Source organism: Lichenostomus cassidix, chromosome 19 (assembly GCF_008360975.1).
Source record: "Lichenostomus cassidix isolate B80296 chromosome 19, HeHo_3.0, whole genome shotgun sequence".
NCBI lineage: Eukaryota > Metazoa > Chordata > Aves > Passeriformes > Meliphagidae > Lichenostomus > Lichenostomus cassidix.
The window spans coordinates 9,101,100-9,122,889 of record NC_139499.1 but is presented as its reverse complement, the minus strand read 5'-3'; the positions used below and the strand labels follow the sequence as shown (position 1 = coordinate 9,122,889).

General features: G+C 47.9%; 3 protein-coding genes across 3 annotated transcripts; 1 reads left to right on the top strand and 2 right to left on the bottom strand.

Moving 5' to 3' along the window:
- Nucleotides 1–1,387: 1,387 nt before the first annotated feature.
- On the bottom strand, nucleotides 1,388–2,918 carry PIGW (phosphatidylinositol glycan anchor biosynthesis class W). The gene has a single exon (XM_085078523.1). It carries the CDS (start codon nucleotides 2,916–2,918, stop codon nucleotides 1,398–1,400), a length of 1,521 nt encoding a protein of 506 aa, XP_084934649.1. The 3' UTR covers nucleotides 1,388–1,397.
- An 805-nt stretch (nucleotides 2,919–3,723) lies between these two features.
- On the top strand, nucleotides 3,724–20,490 carry MYO19 (myosin XIX). The gene is made up of 25 exons (XM_085078516.1): nucleotides 3,724–3,833; nucleotides 5,125–5,214; nucleotides 6,838–6,982; nucleotides 7,231–7,379; nucleotides 7,603–7,716; nucleotides 8,437–8,569; nucleotides 8,780–8,849; nucleotides 9,198–9,300; nucleotides 9,513–9,609; nucleotides 10,059–10,135; nucleotides 10,407–10,497; nucleotides 10,854–11,025; nucleotides 11,217–11,290; nucleotides 11,384–11,505; nucleotides 12,724–12,837; nucleotides 13,216–13,392; nucleotides 14,213–14,359; nucleotides 14,612–14,719; nucleotides 15,307–15,377; nucleotides 15,483–15,592; nucleotides 17,415–17,578; nucleotides 18,120–18,249; nucleotides 18,404–18,489; nucleotides 18,804–19,091; nucleotides 19,494–20,490. Exons 2-25 carry the CDS (start codon nucleotides 5,203–5,205, stop codon nucleotides 19,620–19,622), a joined length of 2,883 nt encoding a protein of 960 aa, XP_084934642.1. The 5' UTR covers nucleotides 3,724–3,833; nucleotides 5,125–5,202; the 3' UTR covers nucleotides 19,623–20,490.
- On the bottom strand, nucleotides 20,297–21,586 carry ZNHIT3 (zinc finger HIT-type containing 3). The gene is made up of 4 exons (XM_085078536.1): nucleotides 21,401–21,586; nucleotides 21,182–21,213; nucleotides 20,958–21,113; nucleotides 20,297–20,734 (listed from the first exon to the last, which is right to left on the bottom strand). Exons 1-4 carry the CDS (start codon nucleotides 21,478–21,480, stop codon nucleotides 20,544–20,546), a joined length of 459 nt encoding a protein of 152 aa, XP_084934662.1. The 5' UTR covers nucleotides 21,481–21,586; the 3' UTR covers nucleotides 20,297–20,543.
- Between the last annotated feature and the right edge of the window lie 204 nt (nucleotides 21,587–21,790).

The following is a 21,790-nucleotide window of genomic DNA, read 5'->3' as shown; positions in this document are numbered from 1 at the left end:
TCTTCCCTAGGCAAGTCTAGGGAGTGTTTTAAAATAAACACATCCACCAGTTACCAGAAAACTCTGCTATAAACTGACAACTGTTTCTAAGAGGTTGTTACCAGATCATTTGTCCCCAGGATAATACAGGCTAGTTTGCTTTAATTCTCAAGACTACCTGGCTCTAAGCTGGCAGCAAACAAGCATGAACTCAGCGTGGCCACAGCCTGTAATCCTCAGACTTCACCTTTCTCCTGGCCAGGGGCTTGGAGAACCTCATAAATTTATGACTCTTCCACAGCATGTCTGTCTTAAGGAATCTGATTTAGAGGCTTATTCTCCAAAGGTTTTATGATTCATCACTTGTGATAGACATGGAGAAATATGAAATATGGTCCATGTGTACTGCTGTAACTCCACTGACATTAGACATCTATCATCAACTACCACTGGTATTCTACTCCTAAAGTATTTATATCCCATTATTGAATTCCTCACAATCTTTAAGTGTATTTCTCTTCCCAACAACTTTATGAGGTCAGGAAAAACTGTCACAAGTCAGGAAAGGGAACAAAGAGGGTGCTCTGCTCTGGGCTTGCTAGGAAGACTGAGAAACTGAGCAGTTCCCTTCTCAAGACATTGCCAGAACCCTGACCCAGTGCACTGCACCTCTTTCCATCCACACCCTGAAGTGCTGCTCTTACTATCTGCACCACAACCTCCAACAACTGCTTTATGAATCCATCTGCAGTTGAGTTTATCCTTCAGAGCATCACACTTTATCTCAGGTCTTCATTTATATTCATCAGTGGGGATGGAAGTAAAATTTAGCTCTAATTCAAAGGCTAATTTAGGTTTCAGTATATGATTAACATTCCACAATTGCTACCATCAAAGTCAAGCATATGCATAAGTCTCTGCAGGACTGGGGCCAAAACATTTTGAAGTATCCACTTATTCAATACATTTTATATAAAGAATAATTCTTATCTATCATTTATGCAGGGGCCTTAACTAGGTAAATCTTGACACAGTTAGGCCTCTCTCTCCATATAATTACTCATCTTCTTACTTTTCATCTAGCTTCTACTCTGTACCTTGCTATCTAATTCCACCTTGGGTATGAGCACAGTTCACTAACTGTAAATACAATTTACTCTTAGGAGCAGCAGGAATATTCAGCAATCTCAAAACCTAAGTCTTCAGGATAATGTGCAACAACTCCCAACAGGTAAGAGCATTGACTGTATAATTTGGTAAAACGAACCATTAAAAACTAATCAACACTAAATAATAAAAAGCTCTACTAAATTATAAACTATTGCAACGCATCTAGGAAAAATACTAAATTTTCCATTAAATACCATCATTCAGCTGCAGCAAACAAAGTCCCACTAGTCCACTCAGCCAGAGTGGAATCACCAAAATTTTAATACTATATTTTTAGCATGCAATATATACATAACTAAACAGTTAAAAAACATGTACAAGTGCAGTATGCATAACGTAGAGGCAGCCCTGCTGTGGATCGTATCTATCAGGATGTTCACAGCACCAGTCATAACATTTGCTAGCAAGAAAAACAGTAATTGATTTTTGTTAATAGCACTAATCAGGCATAGCTGTGACAGCTTGTCTTCCCTCCCCACCCGCACAGCCTCCATTCCGTGCTTTTTACTGGAATCAGGGGGCTGCACGACCCTCCAGCAACAGGGCACACTGCAGCCCTTCACCAGCAGCTTTGTGAACACCAGGGTGAGATCGGTGAGCACAAAAAAGCCCAGCAGCAGCAGGCAGTGGGCAAGCACCCAGGTGCAGAAGGACAGGTTGGCCATGCGGCGGGACACAGGCTCTGTGCACGCCTGGCACAGCTGCAGAGACACAAACAGCACCAGAACGGCCAGAGCCAGCGCCCTCAGGGCTCCTGCCCAGCTCCTCACCGAGTCCCTGCGCTGCTGCAGCCACAGCCCCACCTGCACACTCGCCAGGTAGATGGCCAGGTAGCCAAAGAGGGAGAGCAGCCCTTCCCGGTTGGCATCGAGGAAGCCGAGCCGGGAGTCTCTGCCGTCGCTGCCGTGCAGGATAAACACCTTCAGAGAGGTGGTGCTGAGGATGAGCTGATAAAGCACAGCCAGAGCTAGAGCCACAAGCCAAGCCTTACGTTTGGGAAATATGGCTAAAAGCAGAGATGCTGCAAGTCTCACAAATGCCAAGGTAAAGAAAAAATTCCAGTGCACCCCATACTCAGAGGTGTGTTCGTGGTAATCGATGGATTTAACACTCAGCAGCCGCCCAACACCGAGGGAAATCAGGGGCCACACGGAAAAAACCTGCCTGGCCAGATTGGAAAACCTGGCTTGTGTCACAGAAGACTTCTGTCGAACCTCAGGGCAAACGAGAGCATTCCCAAAGATAAAAGCTCCAACCCCCAGATCCATAACTCCGGTGCCGTAGGTCTCTGCCTTGGCGTACTGCCGGGGATACTGCGGGAAATCCACGGCCAAAATGCTGATGGTTGTCAGCACGTTGACATAAACACGGAACACAGTTATTGCTGGAATGTACTCGGGATCCAAGTATGCCTTCTGGAATTCTTTTACAATTTGCCCAAAGGGCGCTCTGGCCTCCCGTTTTCTTTGGCTGTATATTTTGGAAAATATTCCGGCGCAGAAGGCAGCAAGGATAACTGGCGTGAAGAAGATGATTGGAGACAAGACGGTGCAGGAGAACAGGAGAGGAGACACCAGCACCAGGAAGTCTAGCAGCAGGCTGTATTTCCTCGAGCTGACAGGTTTTCCGTGGTGCAGGTGGTACAGGATCAGGAGGAGCCCTCTGCAGAGCAGGCACAGCGGGGCCAGGGACAAGCCTGCGGAGATTTCCAGCAAACTCGTTCCGTTTAGGTTGCTGATAAAGGCTTCTTTCAGCTCCTTTTGGGACATTCTTCTTCCTTCCTCTGAGAGCACAAAACGTGAACTTGAGGTAGTTTAGTGAAACAGGTCTCCAAACTCCTTAAAAACGAATTGGTCAAATAACATTGATTTCGGAAGTCACTGAGTTACTTTTCAGTTTAAAGAACACAGAGCAACACTGGAGTTGGCCAGGGAAGCCAAGGAGAGGCACAGGCACCGGGAGGCTTGAGGGAACTTGAGGAAACTCCAGCATTTTCCATCCTGCTGTGCTCCAAGAAGATGCTTCATGTATTTTTACAGCGGATCTCTATGTATCAAATACTCCAGTGAATATTCACATTGTGAATAATCTCACTGCTGTGTAGAACACATTTTGCTATATTCTCTATGGTGTAAATGGCAGTTATGTAAAAACGTGACCCATAAGGAACTTTGTGCCGCCCGATCAGCCAAACCAACACCTGCAGCCCTCAAGCACCATTTTCCAGCCGCCCCACGTCAAAAGCGTGAATTACCCAAACCCTGCGGGTTGTGCTCAGCCGCTGAGCTTACCGGGAGCGGGGATGGCTGGCGGTGAGGGGACAGACCCGGCGGGGCCGCTCCCCCGCACGGCCCCGAGCGGGAAAGGCGGGCCGTGAGGGAAGCTGTGAGGGCAGCCGGGCCGTGATTCCCTCACGGCCGTGGTACAGCCCGGCTGCGCTACAGCCGGGCCCGGTGAAGCCGGACACGATGAAGCCGGGCCGTGCTACAGCCGGGCCGTGGTACAACCGGACAAGATGAAGCCGGGCCGGTGAAGCCGAGCCGCGTTCCCCGCCCGCCCTTTCGCCGCTTCCGCAGCCCAGCCCCGCCCCGGGCCGGCCCGGCCCAGCCCCGCTCCCGCCTCCTCAGCCCGCCCGCCCGCTCCGCTGCCTTTCCCGGCCCCGCTCCGGCCCGCTGCCGCCCGCGGTAAGTCCCGACCCGGCCCTGCCCTGCCCTCCTGCCCTTCCCGGGTCGCCGCCGCCGGCCCTGCCCGCCTCAGCCGCTCCTCAGCCCGGCCCGGAACGCGCGGCCCGCAGGGACACCGCGTCGGCGGCCGCGACCTTGCGGAGCTGCCCGGGAGAGCTGCGGGAGCTGACACGGCCCGTGTGTCCCCCGCGTGTCCCCATGTGTCCCTGCGTGTCCCCCGGGATCTGCGGACACCGGGAAAGCGACATGGATCGGAGAGGGGTTTGGGGATGGCAGCGTGCCCAGGGCTCCGAACTGAGTGTGCGGTGGTGTTTTCAGGCCGGGTAAGGGCGAAATTAGGGATGGAATGGGAATGGGAATAGGGAGTAGGAATAGGAATGGGAATGGGAATAGGAATAGGGAGTAGGAATAGGAATAGGAATGGGACTAGGAATAGGGAGTAGGAATAGGAATAGGAATGGGAATGGGAATAGGAGTAGGAATAGAATAGGAAAAGGAATAGAATAGGAATAGGAGTAGCAGTAGGAATTGGAATAGGAATGGAATAGAATAGGAATACGGATGGAATAAGAAGGGGGATACAATAGAAAAGAACTGAATAGGACAGAATAGAGTAGAATAGAATTAGAATAGAATCAAAACAGAATTAGAATAGAATTAGAATAGAGTATAATAGAATTAGAAAAAATTAGAATAGAATATAATAGAATTAGAATAGAAAAAGAATGGAAGTCACGGCAGCTTCAGCTGCAGGAAGGACAGAATTCTTCCTGGCTGTGAGACTGGAATCTCGGCATTTATCACAGAAATTCAGAGGGCCTGACTCACCTTGGGCTGGCTCCGAGATTTGCAGAGGAAACAGGAAGGGGACAGCAGCAGCCTATGTTGTTTCTGCTGCAGCACAAACTTCTCTGAGTCACTCCCCCTTCTAAAAGCTCTAGGTTCTTAGATGTCTCAGACCCACAGGTTTTTCCTATTTCTCCAAGCAGGAGGAATTTAACCAAGAGTTGCAATTTTTTGCCATGAAAACTTGCTTTATTAAAGAGAAACAAAGCATTTTATTCCTTATGTAAGGAAAAACACATTATTTCCTCCAAATGAGCTTTATTTGCAGGGGCAGCAGAACATGACCATCACTCTGGATAGGCTTTCCAGCTCCAGTGTTACTTGAGCCCCACTGGGATCAGTAATTCTGCCTGATGTCTTTGGGCTTGGCTTGCAGAACCCTCTGGAGAATGACATATCCAGAGTTATTTTGATCTAAATGCTTTTTTTATTTTCTTTATTTAAGCATGCTCCAGTCTGATTTGAATGAAGTACCCTAAAGGAAAGGCCCTCCCCAGCATTCCCATCCACAGGGCTGGACAACATGCCAAAGCAGGTAAAAAGAAAGCCAGGAATTGTGTGTGCTAATTAAATTTTACTGCCAGGAGAGAATTCTTGGCTTATTTCCATGCAGTCAAGATTAGGTAACTACTAATGAATATTCACCCCTGCTTCATGAATTGACTGGACCTCTTTACTGTGGGTTTGAGCTGTGTTTGTAACACCAGGCAATGATTTTTTGTTGTGCCCTGGGCTCTCACAGGGCAGGTGTTAATGCAGGCAGCAAGCACATCCTGAGGGTGTTTGTTCAGGAAGATGAATGGACACAAGAGCTGTGACTTATTTTCAAATGTTCTTTCACTTTGGGCTAAGCAATCATCATCTCAACTGACATGATGCAAAACCAAACCCTTCCTCGGGTCTTGCAATCTCACAGGATTTAAATCTCTGGGTTTAACTTGCCAGGAGCACTGGGGGGCACGGGAAGAAAGGGGAATTGGCAGGAACTCCTCAGGTCCATGGAGTGTTTCCTAATTGTGGTGTCTGTTCTCTGACAGCAGCAAGCTGCTTAATGCTTATTCAGAGGAGAATAACAGAAATCACTTGGGTGGCAATGCTTTACTGCGTTGCTAAGCTTTTTTTTCCCCCTTACTGTGTAAAATTCTGTATTACTGGAAATGAACTACTTATGCTGTCTGCAAAAGATAATAATGCTCCTAAATGAGTACATTATTGTAGCTTCTTTTTTTTTTTTTTAGGGATGTGCTAATGGGGGTTTGCAGTATGCTTCCCCTTTATTAATGAGCTCAGCTCATGTAGTAGGAATGCTGCTAACTAAATTTAGCATTTTCTGTATAAACTAAGTGATGCTGTTCATTGACTTGGTTAACTTGTACAGGTGAGTGGGGATAGTTTGGACAACTTTCTGTTCAAGAGAAGGAGAACAAAAGGAATAAATAGAACACAAAAATCAGAACTGCCATCTTTTCCGTTCTTAATTTTCTCTTCTAGCCTCTCCTGTCCCCAGAAATGGCAAACAGGACCAGGAATCTCTCTTCTGGCTGGTTTTCCATTACACACAGCAAATGTGTCCTTCCAAATAATGTTGTGAAGGGCACGGGAGCCCAGAGGCTGAGATCTGAATACTTTAGGTGATTGAAAGGGGACAAACCCTCAGCTAATGCAGGCCAGCTCTGCCCCCAGCACCACTGCTCTGCCCTGGCTGTGAGGTGTGCACTCTGCAGCTTTCACTCTGAAAATGAAACTCAGTGCTAGGAAAACTGTGTTTGGTTTGGTCTGCAGTGGCTTCCAGCTGTCCCTCAGCCTGCAGGCAGTGCTTCTGCTCTCCTGAGCCCGAGGCAGTGCTGGGATTGAATGCATGACATGCAGAGGCTTAGAAATGAGCCAGGTGTAAGAGCTGCTGTGTGTCTGTGCTGAGCAACCTGCAGAACTGCAGCCTCAGCCCAAGGCCACGTTCTCTGAGTGCTTTTGCTCACAGCCACAACACTTTTCTAACATCAGGGCAGGTGGGAGGAAGAGTAGCTCAGGCATGCTGAGGTTTGGCTTCTGCTGAGACTGAACTTCTGTGACATGGAAGCAGCAGAAGAGCTAGAACAGGGGATGAGGTGAAAGTCCAGCTTTTCACCTTTCATTGGTGCTGATCTGACATCCCCTCCAGGAAAATGGCCAAAGGGAAGATTCTCTCATCCAGAATGACCTCAGTGAATCATTTGAAGAAGAAGTTAGAGCCTTCCTCAGCGATGAGGAGAATCTGCATCTTTTTGATGACCTCACGAAAGTGAATCCGGTGACAACCACAACAGGTGAGCAGCCAGGCAGTGTCTGCTGAGGATCCCTTTCCCTGCTGGCCACTGGCACATGGTGGCTCCTGCTCTCACTGCATTGATGCCATGACCACAGGAATTATGTATGTTAGACCTCCATCACCTTGATCCCCTCGTTCTCTGTTAAACCTGATAGGTAGCAAAGCTGCAGACTTTTGTTACCAACAGGCACAGGAGGAATCAAATGCACTTTACAAAAGATGCTAACAGAAGGTGTTGCCTTTCAGTTCTGAAATGTCTTCAAGCAAGGTACAGAGTCAACCTGTTCTATACAAATGCTGGCTGCAGCCTGGTGGCTCTAAATCCATTCCAGCCTGTCTCCTGCCTCTACTCACCTGAGCTCATGAGGGAGTACCACATTGCTCTTTGTCCTCAGGTAACCCTTGTGTTCAAAATAACTGTCCCTCTGCAGAGCCCAGATGTCAAACTGCTCCAAATTTATATGAGCAAAATACTCCTGTAGGATAAAACCCATTTCTAGTGAAATATTTGTTCTGTTAAAAGAGCAGGGCTCTTTCAGGTAAATGTGAGATGACCCATTGCTGTTGAACTGTGTGGTTACTGTACTCTTAAATATGAATATTCTCTTCCACTGCCAGGATTTAAAACCTCACATCTTTGCAGTGGCTGAGCAAACCTACAGAAATGTCCAAAAGCAGATGGACCCTGTGAACCAGTCCATCATTGTGAGTGGAGAAAGTGGTGCTGGGAAGGTAAAGAATTTTTTTTTTTTACATTGCTGTCAAATTTTGAGCTCTGCCAGTGATTTGTAGTGCAGAGTAGTGCAGTGAATGAGCAAAGATGAATTAAAAACCCCACTGACAGAGCACGTAGCCAATCTGCCCAGCACAACTCCTGAAATGTGTGTGAAGCATTAAGTGATTGCTGCAGTTAAACACAATCTGCTTAATATAGCAACTCTTCAGGTGACATCTGTCATTTCTGGAGAGCTGGGTTTGAATCATTCAGCAGGAACTGCTCCTGAGTTCATGCCTCAGCTCGTGTGGGTCTCAGCAAACCCTGTGTACAAACCTGGAGCAGTGAATTCAGATCCTGCCCTGGCCCTTCTGTGATGCTCCATCCCTGTTCAGGACAATGCTGAGGGTATTTTTAAACCCAAGAACAAGATGCTTTGCTGAATGTTAATGCCTCAAAAATCCATTTACATTCATTCCACCCTAAGACAGGAGCTGTTCATTCTGGCTGAGCTTCCAGCTGGTGACACCTCGATGGAAATGCCATTCAGCAGAGCACTGAAATGTGTGTCTGTGGCACAGAACTTCCACTGAACCAGAGCTCTAAGCCTGGCACAGTTCCTCCCCTTAGCCTCCTCTCCAGCTGCACACTGTGTTTCCAGAAGGCAGCACTGCTCCACTGACACAGCTGAGAACATGCTAAAGACAAAGAGCTATTGTCAGGCCTCTCTCTTGCAGACCTGGACCTCTCGCTGCCTGATGAAGTTCTATGCCTCTGTTGCTGCCTCAGTTATCTCCCCAGAAGGCAATGAAACTGTGGAAAGGATAGAGAAGAGAGTGCTGGATTCCAACCCTGTCATGGAAGCATTTGGTAAATGTGGCTTTTTTTAACCACAAAAAGCAATGGCCACCGTGGGAATTTCCTTTGTTGCCACACAAGTCTAAGCTGTCTCTTGGTCCTCTCCCTAAAAACAAACTCTTCAAACACTGGAGCTATTTACAGATCACCCTTAATACCTGTATGTGCTGCATGGGAGAGTGGGACCTGATTGTTCTGTGTCTGCCACTGGCAATTTCACAGGGAATGCCTGCACCCTGCGGAATAACAACAGCAGCAGGTTTGGGAAATACATCCAGCTCCAGCTAGACAGGTAATAATTACTGTGGACAGCCTTAGCTGTTGTCTTGTTGCTTTAAATCTTTACAAGCTTATTTCTGAAATCTGCCATAGATTATTTTATGTCTTTAGAGCGTGTTTTCGTTTGCTGACAGCTTAAACTATTATTATTTTCCTTCCTTTTCTTTTTGTGCAAGCTCTCACCCTGATCTCTAAAAGAAAGCAGTGGAAAAACAGAGATGCTGTTAAGAACTCTGAATAAAATATGCACAAAACTGAAGGTGAACTGCAAAGCATTCACAGTCAGTTGGTCTCAGAATAACACAACCTCCTGGATTCTGGGAAGAGGTTTTGTTGAAATCTTTACTTTTTCCCTCTCTAGATTCCATCATCTGACAGGTGCTTCCATCCAGACTTTCCTTCTGGAGAAGACCAGAGTTGCCTATCAGGCCCCCAATGAAAGAAACTTCCATATTTTTTATCAGGTTTGCCTTCAGTTAATTTTGCTGAATATTTCTGACACTCAGTGGGGATGAAATCACCAGATTTAGCACAGTTGCAACTTTTCATAATTATCAGTTTCCCTGTCTCACAGGCTTCCAAATTAAATCATCCTCCCAGTATGTTATTCTTCACTGTCTGTGAGCTGTAAACACCAAAGGCAGAATTCAATTTTTACCTTGTTTTCTGTCTCCAGATCACCAAAGGTGCTACTGCAGAGGAGAGGCTGGAGTGGAACCTTCCAGAAGGGGCTGAGTACTGCTGGCTGCCAAACTCTGAAAGAAACTTAGATGGTAAAGATTAGCTTCACTAATTAATCAATCAATCCATTAGTAATGGCTGGAACTTTGAAGGAAGGCAGGCAAAAATAAATCCTGTTCAATCCAATGGCGAGCCAACAGGAGTTTGCATCCCACCTGCATTCATGGGATTCTTTTTAAGTTTCTCTTTCCACTATTAAATCTTAAAGCTTCAAATCAGTCACCTGGCTTAAAACAGCTGCTTCTGGCCTGGCAAGTTTGCATCTCTGTGACTTAGTTTAGAAACTCTCTTGTCTTTGCACATGTTGCAGCTGATAGAGGCAGAAAAAATCAGTGGGTTGGTTCTCCAGCTTGTTTGTGGGATTTCCCCAAACAGCATCCAGCTTGCCTGGTCTCCATGGACAATTCCAGCTGCACTGGATGTGCTGGAATGTTCTGCTCAGCTGTGCATGGCTTTGTCACATCACTGTTTGGCTTTTCAGAGGACTCCTTCGAGGTGACCAGAGGGGCAATGTTCCACCTGGGCATCGACCGCGCCACACAGAGCAATATTTTCAAGGTCAGCTCCAAAGCAGGGACACCTCGAGGCTGCTGAGGAGGTTGGGAATGTTCTTCCCAGGGTGGGATTGATGGAGTACATCCATGTCACTGTGCAGAACTCTGCACCTCTGAGTTCAGTTTCCCATTAGGGATTCACACAGAAGTTGGGGATCTGTTTGCTGCCTTTTGTGCAGAATTGTATTGAGCTGGGCTGTTTCTGGGGCTGAAGGAAGGCTAGGAACACTGCCTCAGAGCTGTCCTAAAAAACTCCCTACTGGGTTGTATTTCAGGTGTTATCAGGCCTTCTGCACCTTGGGAATGTTCAATTCTCCAATCCAGTGGATGAATCTCAGCCTTGTGAACTGGAAGACAAAACCAAAGGTGAGGCAACAACCATGCAGTGCTCCAGAGCCTTGATAGTTCAGTGCAGGTGCCTAAAGAAAGGATTAGAGGAAAGAAAGAGTGTAGGGTATTATTTCCTTTAGTCAGTTAGTTAGTTTAGATTTACTTATTAAAGTTAACTTTAAATAAAGTATCTGAAATTTTAGGGGCAGTCTACATCCAAATTAAGTGTCTAGTCTTGCAAAACCTGCTCTCAAGTTTGGGTAAAAAGATCCAAAATTCACATTGGAGTTGGAGAGTTCACGGAAATGTCATTTTTCTACACAATCTCTAGTCCTTCCATACCTCCAGAGGTGTAACCAGGTAACCTTGCACTGTTTGTTCTCCTCAACAAGAGTTTGTGAAGACCACAGCAGATCTGCTCAAGATTCCCATCGAGGAACTCCTGGAATCCTTAAGGATTCGAACAATCACGGCTGGGAAACAGCAGCAAGTGTTCAAGAAGCCATGCTCCAGAGCTGAGTGTGAGACCAGGAGGGACTGCCTGGCCAAAATCATCTATGCCAGGTGAGGATGTACCAATCCAGGGGACTTTTGGGAAGGAATGGGGAGACCAGAGGGATTTACTTGCAGTAGTTTAATGGCAACATAAATTCCTCTTTCTTCCAAGTGATGCTGATAGAAACAGCAGGCAAAGAAATTACTTGGATTGTTGCAAACAAGCAGCTTCCAACTAATGCCATTGTTGTTGTCTGCAGGTTGTTTGAGTGGCTGGTTTTGGTCATCAATGAGAACATCTGCACAGATCCCTCAGTGTGGACCAGCTTCATAGGTATGGAGATCCCACCCTGGTCTGACTGAGGGGCCATCAGCCCTCCAAGCTGCTCCTAACCTAAAGCTCCCTGTCCTCCCACCTTCCTTCCAGGTCTGTTGGATGTCTATGGGTTTGAAGCCTTCCCTGAAAACAACCTGGAGCAGCTCTGTATTAATTATGCCAATGAGAAACTGCAGCAGCACTTTGTAGCTCACTACCTGAAGGCACAGCAGGTAATACCCCAAAGTGAAGATCAATTCTTCAATATCTGATTTAAAACAGCATCTTTTGTCACTTTAATTGTATTGCTGTGCCCACAGTCAGATGGAAGCCTTCAGTCAGTAATGCTACAGAAAACAGTGGGATGGAACAGTGGCTTTTTCAAGAGGGACACAAATGGTGTTGTTTTTCAGCAGAGAAGGTGTTTGCACCATGCAGTCGCTCACTGCTGATTCCAGCTCTCCTCTGAGTGCCCTGCAAGTGCAGAGTCCCTGCCAGGGCTGCTGCTCTCCCCCTCCCCACTGCAGATCCATTACCAAAATGCTCTTTGCCATTAACTGGAATCAGGGAAATTATTTCCTTTATGGCACCAGCTTGCTGGCACCTCCTGCCTCACAGCAGGGTTTAGTCAATTTATTCAGGAGATAAGTATTTCTTTGACTGCAATTTGTGCTTTGCTGTTCCCAGGCTGCTTTCCCTGCCTGCCCTGGTCAGTATGCCAGGGGTTAATGGTCAGGGAAGATGGAAACCAAGTTCAAGCACACAATTGCTTTCCTTGAAACAGCTCCATGACCTCTGTTTATAGCACCCCTCCCACTCCCTGCCTGCCCTCTTACCTCTGGATCTGGCTGTCCCCCAAACCACTTAAATGCCATTAGTGGCTGTGCTGAGCAAGCTTTTGGCAGGAGACTTTTCAAATAACTGCCCAGAGCTTGTGCTTGTTAAACAGTGCTGACAGTTTGTCCTGTAATTCAGCATAAGTATTGTACCAATTATTTCAACCAGTATCTCTGTGCACTTCCTTTCAGATCAGGCTTTGCTTTAAATGGAGCCCAGTCAGTAAAGTTTGGCACACAAAGGTTGGGTCAGGGCTGTGCCCCAGTCCAGGGAAGGAGTTCTGCATGTTCCTTGTCCTTCAGGGAAAATCTCAGCACAGCCAGGAGAGCCTTTGTGTGACTTTGTTTACTCTAAAGCAGCCTTGCAGCTCACTGATAAATCCATGGGGTTCCCAAATCCTCAGACCAATTGTTCCAGCAGGTTCTGCTCCACACCCAAAAGCCACCTAGGGTGGAATATCCTCGTGTGGGGATTTTTCTCAAGCTTGGTGTTGACCTGGAGCTGAGCTGGGATTAACTCCTCCACCGGGAGCTGCATCAGCTGCCCAAGGAAGGCACAGAGTTCTGAGCTCTGGTGCCCTCTGCTGCAGGATAACTCCTTCCCTCTTCCCTCAGGAGGAATATGCAGCTGAAGGCCTGCAGTGGTCATTCATAAACTACCAGGATAACCAGCACTGCCTTGATCTGATCGAGGGAAATCCTCTCAGCATTTTTTCCTTGCTGAATGAGGTAAGTGGGATGCAAACCCTTAATTTTTTGGGCCAGTTTTCCTGCCTTTGTCCCATGCCATGAAAAAAAAACCCAAACAATGAATTTGTAGAAAACCTGTCAGCTATAAAATTTCTGCTGAGCTTCAGTTGCAGAAAAATCATGGCCCTGCTTCCTCCTGTTCTGAGTTGTCTTTTTCCCTCTGATCCTGGATGTTCTGATTCAAATATGAAGCCTCAATTACTTCTTTCCCCTCCTTCCTTCCCAATATTTCAGGACTTGCATACTCAAAGCAGCTCTAAAGGTAAAATGGCTATGATTTAAATTTTAAATGTTGTAGCTTTTAGAGTCAGTTCTCTGTGCCAAATAAGAAATGCTGCACTTGTGTCTCCTTTGCAGGAGTGTCGCCTGAACAGAACCTCCAACACTGAGCTGTTCCAAACCAGGATTGAGAAAGCTTTGTCCACTAATCAGTGTTTAAGTCGAGATAAATTCAGTAAGAAGCCCAACTTTATCATTTCACATTATGCTGGCAAAGTCTGCTATCAGCTGGCTGCAATGGTGGAGAAAAATAAGGTAGGTGTTTTCAGAAAGAGCTGTTTAAAATCATAAATATCCTGCAGAGCTAAAGTGATTTAAATCAAAGCACCAGTAATAAATATTCAATGCTGGGTACTGGACATACCTTGCTCCAGAAAAATCCTGGGTAATGTTCTTGGTCTGATTCAGTGAACCATCACTGGCAGGAGCAGATGCTTTGTTACACCTTTGAGCTGAGGAGGAACTGGAGCATCACCAAATCAGGGCTTCTTCCATTCCAGAACTGTTCATGCCATCAGGGCTTTTCTGTAACTACAAATACAGCATTTCATTCCCCAAAAATTCCAGTTCAGTTTATGAAAAACAAGAGCATGGACTCTGCACTGCAAGTACCCAAATTTTTGGCCTCTTTGTGCCACCAGGGAATAACTGAAATGTGAAATATCCTGCAGAGAGGAGGGTCTTCTGTCAGCTCTGACATCCCCAGCAAGTACAGCAAGTGCTATTAGGAGATGCAATAAAACCCCATCTCTTAATTAAAAGGAATATTTCTGGTCTGCTGCAGACTGTCCTTCAGGGATTGAACCAGTCCTGAGACTTGGAGTTCACTCAGGCTGTGTAACCAGAACAATACTGGGAGCAGTTGTGCATTTGCTGAATGTTCAGCCAAACATTGTTCTGTGTTCCTCAATCTCTGAATGAATGGACATCATCAGATTGGAAACTGCAGCTGTGCTTACATCGAATTTGGCATCAGAAATGCTGTTCCATCCCTGTCTGTAGAGTTTTTTGGTATTTTCAGAGGTGCAGGTGCTTGCCAGGTCCAAATACTAACCAGCCATGTCTGTGTTTGCAGGATGCTGTTCCACCAGAGCTGGTCCAGGTTTTGCAGAACTCTAAGGACCCTTTGCTTCAAAAATTATTTCCTGTGACAGAAAAGAACCAAAATCACACCAAAACCCAGAACAGAGCAGCTGTTGTTACTGTGGTATCCAAGTTCAAGGTACATCCTATTCAGATTTTTGCTGTAATTTTGGAAACTTTATGAATTTATCATCAACAATTTGATGAAAGCATCCACAGAGTGGATATTTTGCTCAAGCAGAGAGTTGCTCTGGCACTGAGTCTGTAAAGCCATCCTTGCCCAGAGTAGCTTCATGGGCTGGACAGAAGATCCCTGCTGAGCTGAACCCCCTGAGGAGGAGGAGGAGGAGGAGGAAGAGCCCTGATGAACTCTGTGTTTTGTTTCCTGCAGAGCTCCCTGGAACACCTCATGGAGATCCTGAACAGAACCACTCCCCACTACATCAGGTGCATCAAGCCCAATGCTGACTGCAAGGCCATGACTTTCAGAAAGGAAGAGGTAACTTTTCCAAAGCCTTTCCCCACTCAGAAGCTTCCCAGAGATGCTGTGTGGGGCTTTGCATAGGATTTCTTGGGATCCTGAGCCACTTGCAAAGCTCTTTTCACAGCACATTTTGAAATAGCTTTCTCCTTTGAGATGAGCATCCTTCCAGAGTCAGTGAGGCTGCTTGTCCAAAACAGCTCCTGAGCTCTTCCAGCTGCAGTTTGCTTATTGCTGGGGCTGTTTGGGGTGCTGCCCTCCCACCCTTCACACTGATAAGGTGATCTGAGCAGCCTTAGGCACACAAAAACCTTCAAAACCAAACTTTGCCCCCTCGTGGAGCCCAGGGAGCTGAGAAGCTCTGGGAGCAGAGCAGCAGATGCTAAAGCTGTAACTAGAGAAGCTCATCTGATGGGCAATCAAGCTTTAAACACTCATGGAATCTGCTGAGGATGGAAACAGCAACCCTGAGGATGGAAATACCAACCCTGAGGATGGAAACACCAACCCCAGCTTTCCACACTGGGTTTGGACACTCAGGACACACAAGGAGCAGCTTCCACAAAAAGTCAGTGTTGCCTAAACAATCTCCATTTGTGCCACAGGTTCTCAGCCAGCTCCAGGCCTGTGGAATAGTGGAAGCCATCAGCATCAGTGCAGCAGGTTTCCCAGTCAGGTAAGCCAAATTTCTTGAATTATTTACCATACAGCAAAAAGGATCAGGTATTTCCCAACACAGTAATGGCTCTTGGCTGGAATTCACTGTACATTTCTCTGTCAGGATTCCTTTCCAAAGTTTCACTGAACGCTATGAAATACTGAGAAGATCCTGGGGCTGCAGTAAAAAAAGAGTGTGGGATAAAAGCAACTCTCGTCCTGCAGAGAAACAAGGTAAGATTCTTCAGGTAATCCCTCTGCCATCAAATAAAATTGTCACTGCACCCATTTGATGTCATGTAGATCAGATAATTACTGTACTCACCACTGTTCTCAAAATACTTCCTTAACCTTTCACCAACCTGAGTTTCTAATTTGCCTAACACTTAAAATCTTTCCTCTTACTGCTGGTTTTCTGTGTTCCTCCTGGGTGGAACAATTACAGTGGTGTCTGGGGTTCCCCTCACCCAGTATAATTTGATTTAGAGTTGATTCTTTAGTAGACTTGAAAACCACTTACCTTTTGGCTTATCTTCCTTCTCCTTCCTTTCTTTTTTTCCCCCCACTTGTTTCCTTGCTGAATCACTGACCTTCCAGCTTACCTGGACTCTGCTGCTTCTTCCACCTTTTGCAAACTTCTCTTTTTCTAATCAAGAGTGAGGATGGACTTTAAAAAGCACAATCCAGTCTACAGGTAATGCCTTTGCTATGAAACCTCTGCAAGGAGGAGCTCACCAGGTGGTTAAATTTAGTGTTGAAGTTACTGCAACCCCTTTTTCTCCTCCAAATTCATCCCCTCTTCACCCAGAGGGTCTGTTCAATAACCAGCAGCTGTGGGAAGCAGGACCAGGAAGCTTGAGATGAGTAAAATTGGTGTTGAGATGAGTAAAATTGGTGGAAATCTGCTCACCCTGTGGAAACGGGGTGAAGCAAGGAAGTGCAGGCTGGAGAATTACTTACACACTGCATCTTTCCCCCTCAATTACAAACCCATTAGCTGCAAAGCCTCTTTGTGATAGGTTTGTAGTCCTTTTTTATCTTGAGGGGGGTAATAAGCTGCAAACAAAGCAAAACAATTGCCCAAACACGGGGATAAGCTTTTGGTTCCCTTATCAGCCCAGCCCCATGAGCACCATCAGAGCCACCAGATGTCTTCCTGTCAGCAAGAATTGCTTCTATTTGTTTTCAGGACCTTAAAATGCTCTCATCTCCTTGGAAATATTTATAGCAGAAAAGCAAACAGTATCCAGGATGGAATGATGCAAAACCCATCCTGCACTGTGCATCCTGCACTGCCTGGAACAATCTCTTCCAGGGACAGCTCTGAATTCAGTCTGCCTCTATTTCCAAAGAGATTCATCTGGCTAACCTGTTTGTAATGTCAAAAACTGTGCACTGTGTCCCAGAAATGGCTTTAATAACCTGTAATTGCTGCAATAAATTCCTGCTCAGTACAGGACCCCATAGCTGCTCCCAATGCCCTGGGAGAGCTGCACAATTGTGTGGCATTTGTTTCCACTCCCTGCATCTCTCAGTATATTAAGGCTACAACTCCTTGTTTTTTGTCCTTTGCTCCCACAGCTTTGAGTTTGGGGTATTTAATGTGAATTTCTTAGGTCTGAGCTGCTCAATCTATTCCTAATTGCATTGCTGCTGCTTTCTTGCATTCCATATTGGATGGAATGAGTTAACATGAATGAGTTAACAATGAGAAAACACTGAGCCCTTCCTATTCCAGTCTAGATCTACCTCAGATTCCATTTTTACTGGGGATAATTGAGATTACAATAGATTAATGGAGGCTGCACCCAACTACAGCCCAGTTAAAACACCCCACTCTGGTTTTCTGCTTGCTGGCACCTGGTGGAATCTGTGCTGTCACAGTTTAGCCTTAAAAACATCCAGTGCTTTCAGCCATCACCTCCTCCCCTCTTGCTGCTTTTGTTGCAAACATCTTGCAGATGTTTCCCCTTTAAATGGCCAAGAAATCTCAGGGCAAAGACAATTCCTTGGTCCTGATTTCCACGTTTGGTGACACCTCAATGCTCCATTCCAGGTGAGACCCCAGTGGTGGATGATGACAAAGCATCACGTGCTGCTGCTCTGGAGATCCTTCAGGATGCTGTCATGGGACAAACCTCTGCTCAGGAAACAGGGAATGGAGCAGAAATCCCCTCAGTCTTCTGTGGCAAAACCAAAGTGTTCTTGGCCAATTCTGTGGTGAGTGATGGTTCTGGAGTGCACTTGGCAAAACTCCTGCCAAGCCAGTGTGAACAAAATCTGGCATTTTCCATCAGATTATTAAACTCAATCGAGCACCCATCAGAATCCAGCTCCCAAAGCACTTTGTTTAATGGCCTCTGGCTCTAAGGAGCTGCACTGGGGTCTGGAGCTGTCAGAATTCCAGTAAAGTGGAGCTTTCCTTAGCTTCACATGACAGATCTGGCTACTCCAACAGGCCTACACAGCTTCCTTGGGGAGCAGGTGAAGGAGCCAAAGGCATTTCTGCCAAGCTTGCAGGATGCAGCCAAAGAAGCCCTTTTGGTGGAGCTGGTTATTAACCTGCTGCTGTGCCTTTGGCAGGCTCCACTTTTCCCCCCAAGCACTTCCATTTTCATTCCCATTGTCTAAAAAGCACTAATGAAGTGCTGTCATTACCCAAACCCAATCAGCAGTCACAGCACACTGGAAGGAGGCTGTAAAAAGTTGTGAGCACAATTCCATCCCTGAGCACTAACTGCAGGCTCCTGTCCCCCTGCAGCTGGAGCTCCTGGAAGCCAGGAGGGCAGAGGTGTTAAACAAGAAGGCATTTTGCATTCAGTGCTGTTGGAGGAGGTTTAAAGAGAAGAAAGCAGCAAAGGAGAAACGCTCTGCAACTCTGATCCAAGCAGGTGACTTGCCAAGGGTGGGGCTGACATAACAGAGCAAGGGACATTTCCAGTTCCACTGGGGGATTCCAGGGGCAGGGGTGGTTGAGTGCCACTCTCACAGATCTCTGTCCCTGCTGAGATTCTTTGCACTGATTTCTGTCCTTTAAATCCCCAGCTGTTCGTTGCTGGTTAGCCAGGAATCGTTTCCAGAGGATGCGCAGGGCTGCTGATGCCATCAAACGTGGCTGGAGGAGATGGAAGGTGAGTGTGAGGGTACAGACAGCACTGAGTGGAGCCACTGAGGCTTTTTAGTGACTGAGAAAGAGTCATGACTGCTAGAACTGCAAACCAGCACTGCCAGTGCTCCAGAGAGCTTCTCCAGCTGAAGAGCAGAGGAGATGCCAGTGCTGTACAGCTGATTATAGTTCATCCTGCAGAATAAACTCATTCCTTACCTGCATGGCAATGTCCCAAGGGCTGTGCTGTCCTTCCAGATTCCCTCTTCTTTAGACTCTTAGCTTGCAGTCCCAAGCTGTGTCCAGGACACTGAGAATGTTGTTGTGTGTGTTTTTCAGGTAAAAGCAGCTGCGTTTGCAGCAGCAGAACTGGACGAGGGGGAAGGAGAGGAGTTCCCAGCTCCTGGAGCTGCCTTGGCCAAAGCTCCCTGTTCTCTGGACACAACGTGGCCTCTGCAGGCAGTGATCCAGTTCTGGCCCCTGGGGCTGGTGCTGGCTGCTGCCCCTGTCACTGTCGCAGGGCCCCGCAGGGCTCTGGCGCTGCTGAGCTGCCTCAGGGGGCTGCAGGACAGAGGGGACAGCTCCTCCCTGGGCTGTGGCATCGCCTCCATCAGGGCTCTGCCCCAGGTAACACCCCTCACCCTCCCTCTGCAGCACAGGGGAGCTGCCAGCAGCTCTGGGGTAGCATTTCCCACCGAGCCACAGGCACTGGCCTCCCTCAAAAACTGCACTGTTACAAATCACCTTCGGGTCTGGGGGGACTTTGCATCAAATTCTGTGTGCAAGAACTGCCCACAGCCACTTCCAGCTGTGCCAGGATCAGTGCTAAACACTGCAATCTCCACTCTGAGGTAACTCCAGTTCCATTTACAGCCCTGGTATTTCTGTAGTGACCATTTCCCTTCAATCTGTTTGCAGTGGACTCCTCTCCCCTCATCCCAACAATTATTCACAAACTCAAGCACTAAATGTGAATAACAAAATCAGCTGCAACTCTGGCTGAAAGCTCTCTCCCTCTTGTCCTCACAGGGCTCTGTCAAGTTCCACTGCAGGAGGTCCCCTCTGCACTTTGCCAACGTCAGTCCTCACACAGAAAGGTTTTCCATCAGGGGATTCAACCAGATCCTGCTGGACAGCAAGGAGCTCCTGCCCACCTAGGCTCTGCTCCCCAGCCCTGGCCTTCAGGGAGAGCTCTCTGCAAGCTGCTGCTGCTTTCAAATCACTCACAGTCCATCCCTGCTGCTACCTCAGAGCTTTCACAGTGCTGCCTTGTGCACAGAGCTGATGGAAAATAATGGACATTATAATACAGGTTAAATTTCAAATGGGCACACCTTACAGGAAAGATCAACACTATGGGAACAAATCAATTCAGACTGATCAGGTGCTTGAAGCAATGAATACTTGAACTGAGTGCTGCTGGCACTGCCTGGACAAGGGGGAGGCTGGTCATGAGAGAGAAAATAATGCAAATATTCCTGATTCCTGCTGGATCCTCAGAGGTTAAACCGTCCTGACTGCCCACCAGTGTCCCCTGTCACCCAGGGAGTGAGGAGCAGCCAACTGCAACACTGAGGGCAGATGTCTCAGGGAAAAGCAAGGCTGGGCTCTTGCTTTTATCTCCAGAACCAAATCTGTGAACTCTCAGAGCTGCCAGGTGTCTGCAGAGCTCCCCAGAAGTGCTCTGTGCTGTCCCTTTGTCACCCATGGAGCTTGAGAATGTTCAGCTGCTCTGTGTATGTCATTAAAATAAACTGCTCAATGCCTTGTCGAGGTGTCTGACCCTTCCCAACAACATCCAGTGAACAAAAACCTTTCAGAGTACTCGTGGGTTAAAATAAATGCAAATATATTTAATGTTGTCACCGTGAAGCAACATTTCCCATTTGTGTACCAACAAAGAATTCCACAGAGTATCGAGTTCAAGTCTCAGGATCTAAAAATCTTTCCACTAAAACCCTGTCACTGTCAGCTCCAAACTGAAATCAGAGCATCCACGGGCAAAGTGACCCAAAAAAAAATAAAATTAAAAGGTCTCAAGGGAAAAAAAGGGAAAAAAAAAGATACTCCCAAGGCAGCTCACTCGGGCAGGATGTTCTCCTTCTCGGGAGGCTCCACGATGGCCAGGCAGCAGTCTGCAAACTCCACGAACAGAGGCTCCTGCATGAGCTTCCTCAGGAGGGAGCTTTTGTCCTGCGCCTGCTCCAGGGTCAGCAGCAGCTGCCGCAGGTGGGGATTCAGCAGCAAAGCCCTCAGTTCTTCTGATTCGCCTTGAAAATGGAAATAAATGAATCGTAGCTAAAGGGTTGAGATCACCCTTATGTGCAAATAAACTCGCAAAGGGCCAGAGCTCGGAACTCTTTAAGGCTGGGATGAGCTGCAGCTCCATGCACAACTGGGAATTTTAATTCCATTCCTGGTGGCTCTGCCCAGCTCTGCCCAGCTCTGCCCAGCTCTGCCAGCCCCCGCCGCTGCCTGCCCTGCCCGGCTCACCCAGCAGCTTCAGTTTCTGCAGCGGCACTCGGTCCTGCTCGTCCTCCTCGCCCAGGATGTCCTCCTCGCCCCAGGGCTGCTCTGGCGGTGCTCCGGCCGCGCTGGGGCTCTGTCCCGCCGCCTCCCGCTGCCGCGGGGAACCGGGAGCGCAGCGCTCTGCGGACAGACCCGCCTTAGCCCCGGGCAGCCCCGCAGAGCCCCCGAACCCGCCCGGCCCTACTCACCGCGGTGGGTCCGGCAGCACGGCACCGAGCAGCTGCGGGAGAACAGCGTGAGAAGTGACCCCGCACCGCCCGCCGCTCCCTCAGCCCCGCTCCCTCCTTCCCCCGGTACCGGGCCGCGCTCCCGCCCCTCCCTGCCCGCCCCGGCTCACTAGGCGGTGCCGCAGCGCGGACAGCGGTACCGGGCCGTGCTCCCGCCCCTCCCCGCCCGCCCCGGCTCACTAGGCGCTGCCGCAGCGCGGACAGCGGTACCGGGCCGCGCCCCGCTCCCCGCACTCCCCGCACGGCCCCGGGGCCCGCATGGCCGCGCTCGGTGCTTCCGGGTCTGCTTCCGCTTCCGCCCTGCCGCCAGGCGCGCTTAATCGACCGCCGAGCGCCGCCAGCCAGGCGCGCTTAATCGACCGCCGAGCGCAGCCCTACCCATCTCAGGGCATTTATCGAGATAGAGATATTTGGAGATTTAACTATAAATAGAGAAATATACAGAGATGTGTATATATATAGAGATAGATAGATAGCTCTATATATGGGGGAAAGAAGGAGGGAGGGGAGAGAGATGTATATACCGAGATAGATACAGAGAGAAAGGTATCTTTATATACACCTATATAT